The sequence below is a fragment of the Ooceraea biroi genome, chromosome 9 (assembly GCF_003672135.1).
Source record: "Ooceraea biroi isolate clonal line C1 chromosome 9, Obir_v5.4, whole genome shotgun sequence".
NCBI lineage: Eukaryota > Metazoa > Arthropoda > Insecta > Hymenoptera > Formicidae > Ooceraea > Ooceraea biroi.
This window is the reverse complement of record NC_039514.1, coordinates 4,014,292-4,021,160: the sequence shown is the minus strand read 5'-3', so window position 1 is coordinate 4,021,160 and position 6,869 is coordinate 4,014,292. Positions and strand designations below refer to the sequence as shown.

At 35.6% G+C, this 6,869-nt stretch overlaps 2 protein-coding genes across 2 annotated transcripts; one reads left to right on the top strand and one right to left on the bottom strand.

Annotated features, from left to right (window-relative positions):
- The first annotated feature begins 383 nt into the window (after positions 1-383).
- Positions 384-1,517, top strand: LOC113562584 (histone-lysine N-methyltransferase SETMAR-like). The gene is made up of 3 exons (XM_026972364.1): positions 384-656; positions 740-988; positions 1,068-1,517. The coding sequence occupies exons 1-3, from the start codon at positions 384-386 to the stop codon at positions 1,515-1,517; spliced, it is 972 nt and encodes a 323-aa protein (XP_026828165.1).
- A 330-nt stretch (positions 1,518-1,847) lies between these two features.
- Positions 1,848-6,370, bottom strand: LOC113562583 (uncharacterized aarF domain-containing protein kinase 5-like). Its single transcript, XM_026972363.1, has 5 exons — positions 6,092-6,370; positions 3,120-3,245; positions 2,670-2,828; positions 2,412-2,543; positions 1,848-1,880 (listed from the first exon to the last, which is right to left on the bottom strand). Exons 1-5 carry the CDS (start codon positions 6,368-6,370, stop codon positions 1,848-1,850), a joined length of 729 nt encoding a protein of 242 aa, XP_026828164.1.
- Positions 6,371-6,869: the final 499 nt, after the last annotated feature.

The following is a 6,869-nucleotide window of genomic DNA, read 5'->3' as shown; positions in this document are numbered from 1 at the left end:
TTGACAGATAATCAATACGAATGATATGAAATGCGCTGCACTAATATCGATAAGGGGTAATTCATACCAAAAACGATACAATTTATAATTTTATTAAATAATTATAAGTATTATTTAAATATGTAAATAATTAACTTAATTTAGTAAATATCTTGTTTAGATCTACAGATCTTATTGACGAAATTTACAGTACTTCCACAATACTTCGCGATTTATCTATGGCGAGCGTTCTAGTCGCACTCGTCGTAAATACTCTGCATGTCTGGATTGAAAAAATAGAAACAAAGAACACTTCAAAGCAATTGTAGCGTCAAAGTCGATCGTTTTTTGGTAAATCGATCTTCACATTTTTTTCTTGCAAAATCTTAGTTACAAAATACAATATGGATTACGACGCAGCAGAATATCGTAACATGCTGATTATTTACGGCGAGTTCGACCAGAACGCTCGCCGTGCCGCGCGAGAGTACAATGCTCGTTTTCCGGAACGCAGACCGATCGTGCATAGTGTCATTCTGCGATTGTTGCATTGCGCGGGACAAACGGGCCGTCTAGTGCCAGATAGACACTTAAACGTTGTCGTGGAACGTCGTGTTCGTACGGTGCGCAACGAGGAGGCGATCATACGTACAATAAACGACGCTCCAGAAATGAGCGTACGCGAAATAAGTCGCGAAATACCGTTCACCGTGTGCTGCATGATAATAGATTGCATGCGTATCATTATACGCGAGTGCAGCATTTACAACCAGGTGACTACGATGCAAGACTGCGCTTTTGCACATGGCTGTTAAATGAAGAAAACAACCGACCCGGTTTCGCGAGTAACATACTCTTCACAGATGAATCGCACTTCACGCGCGATGGCGTATTCAACATGCGAAACACGCATCTTTGGGCGGATGAAAATCCAAGAGCGTATCACATAAGAAATTTCCAGCAACGATTCAGCGTGAATTTGTGGGCTGGTGTGCTGAACGACGCAATTGTAAGAACACTTTCATCAGTTGAACAAAGTTGAGCATAGTTGAGCAAAGTTTCGCGAATTTAGCTTTTCACTTTTTCAGATCGGCCCATTCGAAATGCTCGCGCGACTGACAGGTCAGTTGTATGTAGAATTTCTAGAAAATGACTTGCCCGGATTGTTAGAAGATGTGCCGCTGGAACAACGTAGACATATGTTGTTCCAACATGACGGAGCACCGCCACATATGTCGATTCAGGTGCGCCGCGTGTTAAACGCGAGTTTCGAAAGAAGATGGATTGGGCGTGGAGGTCCTGTGAGTTGGTCAGCGAGATCTCCGGACCTGACTCCGTTGGATTTCTTCTTATGGAGTACAATAAAACAATATGTTTATCGTGAACGCATCGACAGTCGCGAAGAATTGCAAAACAAGATTATCGAGGCATTCGCGATTGTTACCCCAGAAATGGTGCACAACACGCAGCGGAGTTTGTTGCGACGAGCTAGGCTCTGCATTGAATGCAACGGAGGATATTTTGAACATCTGTTATAAAAGGTACGAAACACTTTGATTCGATAAATACTTTTACTTAAAAAGATATTACTTATGTCACTTTACTTATACTTTACTATAACAATAGTATTATTTTTTTCAGTTTATTTTGAGATGTCGAATCACGCACAAGAATGCTGAACAGACGTTGAAGAAGTACTGATGTCCAGGTTTCTACCAGGTGATGTCGGTTTCGACGTTTAAACGTCTATCCGGTCCGTTCAAATTGTCCTTCGTTGCCTTCAATGTAAAAGCCTCGCAACAAACTCCACTACGCGTTGCGCACCATTTCCGTAGTCACAATCGCGAATGCATCGATAATTTTGTTCTCTAACCATCGATCCATTCTGTTACAAGAATTCGCTAAAGAATATTAAAAAAACATAAAATTAAAAACTAGGAGCACACTATCTAAATAAATAATCAATATGAGTTTAATTCATAGTCTAAGACAATATGGCACATTTGCTTTTAACCACGTTTTTCTTTTCTCTTCTTTGTGATAAGCGTGTCAACAGTTATATGATTATTAGCACATTTTTAATCTTTTATTACGTTGATTATTTTCTAATTAAATATATAAAAGCTATTAAATAACTGTTAACACAGATTTAAGATTAACAAAGGAAAATTCTTAAAAGCAAAACAAATGATAAATAGAATCAGCATGTGATTTAAAAATTCATCAAATAATGGAGGATTAATGAAAATGTATAATTTTGTATTTTAAAAAATATAAAGAAACTACACATCGATTTTTATAAGCTTTAAGATTCTTAATGACTCAAATTTGTGATTCAAAAATAAAATAATAAATTATCTATTACAAAAATAATCGGACTATGAATACCACCCTAAAATCTATATGTCGATTAGGCTAAATAAAGAAACAACCTTAGTACTAAGATTCCAATAAACTTTTGGCACATATGCATACTTGAATTTCTTTAGATCTTTAGCGCATTGTTCTGAATTTCTTCCTTCGATTTCGAAATCCAACTCCAGGCGTAACCTATCAATAATTTCCTGCAAATGAATTTAGACAAACCTTTTTAAGATAACAAACAGAATTGGAATTATACCAAAAATATACAATCAACTATATGTAACATTTGCAAATAACAATGACGAATATATAATATAGCATGTTACCGCAAATATCCAATGCAAATCGAACTTCGGGTGCACATATGTAATAGCTTTTAGTAGGTAAACTATCCCTTTCAAATCAGATATGAATCGATCTTGGAGATTCATGTATTGTACTTTGATCGCCACTTTATCTCCATCCAGAGTTACAGCTTTGTACACCTGTCCGGTAGAAATGCATCAATAGGAAAAGAACTTTTTTATAAGACAACGTAATATCATCGCGGACACTGGCAACGTCTGATGGACGGACAGAATTATTATTATGATAGCTGCAAGCCAACAATCGTTGGACATACTGCAGTTACTTTTACTCCCCTACCCCCCTACCCCCAACTACGCACCAACATATCGTTAGACTTTATAACGTAGTGATCTCTTTTATTCTTTTTTATAAGAATCTCATAGTGGATCGTAGAGTGATTAAGTACAATCTAAATACAATCCTATCACCTGAGCTAAACTGGCAGCTGCAACTGGCTCAGACTCAACCTCGTGTAACATTTCCTCGGGTTTTTTGCCACATTCTTGCAAAAATATTTCGTCCACTTCGCTCTTTTTCTGGGTTAAACACTTGTCCTTGAGCATTAAGAGAAATATAAGAAATGATTACTGTTTGACCATAACTGGAGGATTACTAAAGTATTTGAATATAAGAGCGTACTTGTAATGCCGACAAGGTCTCGATATATTCCTTTGGTAAAATGTGATTGACTACTGCCAAGCCTTGCCCAACTTTTATATAAATTCCACCATTCTGCATACATCCGTGTACGAGTCTTCCGGCATCATCCTCACCATGGATAAAATAACAGAAATGCAATAAACTAAATTACTAAAAGAACAGACATGCAATAAACATTTAGCAGTACCATTGTTTAGGCCGATGGTTTATAGAATTTTGGTTACATTTTGTAATACGTTAGATGTCGCGTTACATATAGTTAGTTGCCGATAGAGGCGCTGACGCGGTTAGTCTTTAGTCTTTGAGTTACCAAGTTATGGCGCGGACGTTACACTGCGTCGTAGCAAAAAGGAAAGTTGTAGGAAGCAAAAATAAAGCGAGATAAAAAGGTGTGATACAGTCTACTTTGGTGATTCATTGATAAGCAAGACCCAAAAGAGAAAATACGTGCCAAGCACTCGGCTAAACAAGAGCTGCAATAATAACCATGAAGAACATAGATATAAAATTTATACAAGTAATTATCGATAAAAGAACAGAAATGCAATAAACTATTAGCAGATTGCGAACAGTTACTATAAAGAACATAGCTATAAAGTTATTCACAGCTAATCATCAACATAACCGAAAAGTATTAAAAAGTTTTAAAATTTATAAAAGTAATCATCGATAAAAGAACAGAAATGTAATAAACTATTAGATATAAAATTTATAAAATTAATCATCGGTAAAAGAACAATGATTAACGTGCTGAACGTCAGAATATAGGTATAAAATGTATAGGTTACTTACATCGTATTCAATCTCACTCAATGGAATAGGTTATTTAACGACGAACTAAAACAATAACACTTTCACGTCTTCCTCGGCTGCGTTCGGATTTCCCGCCCGGGTCTTCCTTCACACATGTGGTCTGTTCTTTATAGGTTAAAGGGAGACAATATAGTTTTTCTCACTCAACTTCTTCTTTCACTACACAATGCGGTCCAGTTGCAGCTTCAAGTGTTTAAGAACATTTTCTATCCCTTTTCTTCTTTCAAATAAAATGAAGAAAGAAAATAGTTCGAAGCATCTGAAGCATCAACTGGACCGCAGCCCGCGTCGTACATCCGTATGTACATGCTATCTCGCATCTCTGGCACACACGAGAAAACCGATATTAGCTGCTGCCATCTCGTTGAAAAGAACGAACTGTACAAACGACGATGATGATAATGACGACGTTTCTTAAGTGAAATTTGCCAATTTCAGACTTGCATCGCCATATCTCCGCTCGTAGGGCACGTAGAAGAAAAATAAAAACACTTTTATTACATAATTCGACCCCAAGCTATCCATTGAGCCTACTCTGAACTTTATCCGTTCAGCGGTTATTGAGATCTAATAATCTGAGTGTCTGCGAAAGCGTCGCTTCGCGTAATAGTGTCACGGTGCGGTTTCGCTGCGCGTATACTTGGCGCGAGACACTACCATGTCTCTTGATAATGAACCGCGATCTTTTGTCAGTTTCGCAGTACGTCCATTTAACATATGCTATATAGCAGTGCCGGGATTTAGTTGCACATTTCTGGTCGATTTCGTTGTCAACTCCCACTGTTCCCCTCTTGCCGCACGTATCTTAGAAATGAGGTGCCGGACGCTAATAAACAAGATACATGCCGCTAAATTATTAGCAGCTCATTTTCAGTGTTGAAACGAATAAAAAATTATTTAAGAAGTAACTTACACCAAAATAAAGCAAGTGACCTGTCGTTATTATGCATTGAATCAGATGTAATGGACTCGATTAATTATGATGACATTATAGATATATTTGCTAAAACCAAAGCCAGAAAAAAAATACTTTTAATTATTAATTTTGTTTAATTTAAATTTGAACTGATTTATTTTTATACTTTGTTAAATGCAATTATATGTATACTCAATTGTGCTATGTTAGTTTTCTTTTATTAAAAAAAGTTATCGCAATGCCAACTTTTATTTTCAATAAACTACATATGACTTTAATTAACTGAAATAGACTTGTTCTTTTGAGGCCTCATAATAATGTTGCGCCTAGGGCCTCTAAAAGTATAAATGCGGCCCTGGTTTATGCGTAAAACACGAATGTAAATGTTAAAATCGTCGCTCTCAACTAGAAAAGAGCTACAAAATGTTAAAGAGTGACAGTTGTGAGGGAAGGAAATTAAATTATACTGATCAAATGTAGCAACACGAGTATTACCTTATTTATAATTTATTTTTCACTTTTCAGTTTTTTCATTTCAGTGCCTTTATAAACATGTATGATTGTGGCATTGTTCTTCACATTAGAATCATCGTCAACACTGAGGAATGAAACCCATATATGAAATAAAGAAATCGTAAAGAAGGAAGATAGAAATAAATAGAAAAATAGGCAACTGTACATATATCAGATAAGTAACTAATATCCCTGGTAGAAATTTCGTGCATTTTTCTAACAGTTATTGAACAGTTTTGTTACATTCTGCCCAGTAATTGACGAGTAAAACTGTTGGGATCCCGATCAAGATGTAACGTTTTTCCTACAGTTACTGGCCACAAAAGATGCACAAAATCTGAACTCATTTACTGAACAAAAACTAGACAAAGTGCTTTGCAGAAATGTTTTTGTACATGTTGGAAGTGTCGGTAATACTCTACGTCTTAATATTTTTAATAATTTATCACTATGCGAATGAGGTATTTTGCATGAAATAATCCACTCTTTTAATTGTACGATTTCATCCTGTTCAATGTCCAAATTATTATGACAGTTTTCATTATTATCAGAATCTGATGTGTTCTCGTCACAATACAATTCTTCATTATTAATATCAGGATCTGATGTATTCTCGTCACAATACAATTCTGTATTATTAATATGCAACTCATTTGTTGTTTGCTTACTTTCTTTAACCTTAGTTGTCAGTTCTGCCATAACATGTTGTTTTGTTAAATTCCGTACTTCTTGCAATTTTCTCTTCTTTACTCTATGTTTTTCTACGCGCTCACTCATTTTTTAAGTAGTTTTTGGATCGTCTTTAAAGAATAAATTTAATATAATTTAAGTATTGATACAATTTATGAGAATACAGTAATACTAGACAGTAACTGCTTGGGTGTCTAGAAAAACTGCACAGATTTCTACCAGGGATTCTCATAAAATAAAAGAATATTTATTCTATGTACTTTCTGTAAGTATAGATATTGGACCGATTCTTTCCTTGAATTAATTTTTTGTTTCAGTTTCCCACCTAATTTACTTGCATTTACTTGTAACATGTTAACAACCGGAGAATAATTGCCTACCGAAAACTAAAACTGCCACATTCTGAGCCTAATTGCTTCTTCAAGTGCAATTGTAAACATGATATTATATTACATCGTCGCATCACATTTCGTATCACATTTGCCTTTGCAAGTGATGGGATTCTCGTGGTGCGAGTAGCAGTAACGACACGTTTAGTTGGTTTAATTGTATAATTTACTTACACTGTACGAAATACAAAATAAAT

Excerpts from the sequence above, each read along its gene's own strand:
- LOC113562584 (XM_026972364.1), top strand. The coding sequence starts at position 384 with ATGGATTACGACGCAGCAGAATATCGTAACATGCTGATTATTTACGGC. Across the intron at positions 657-739 it reads ACGACGCTCCAGAAATGAGC|CATTTACAACCAGGTGACTA; the intron begins GTACGCGAAATA and ends ACGCGAGTGCAG. Across the intron at positions 989-1,067 it reads GTGTGCTGAACGACGCAATT|ATCGGCCCATTCGAAATGCT; the intron begins GTAAGAACACTT and ends TCACTTTTTCAG.
- LOC113562583 (XM_026972363.1), bottom strand. The coding sequence starts at position 6,370 with ATGAGTGAGCGCGTAGAAAAACATAGAGTAAAGAAGAGAAAATTGCAA. Across the intron at positions 2,829-3,119 it reads CAGCTGCCAGTTTAGCTCAG|GTGTACAAAGCTGTAACTCT; the intron begins GTGATAGGATTG and ends TCTACCGGACAG. Across the intron at positions 2,544-2,669 it reads ATTTGCATTGGATATTTGCG|GAAATTATTGATAGGTTACG; the intron begins GTAACATGCTAT and ends ATTCATTTGCAG.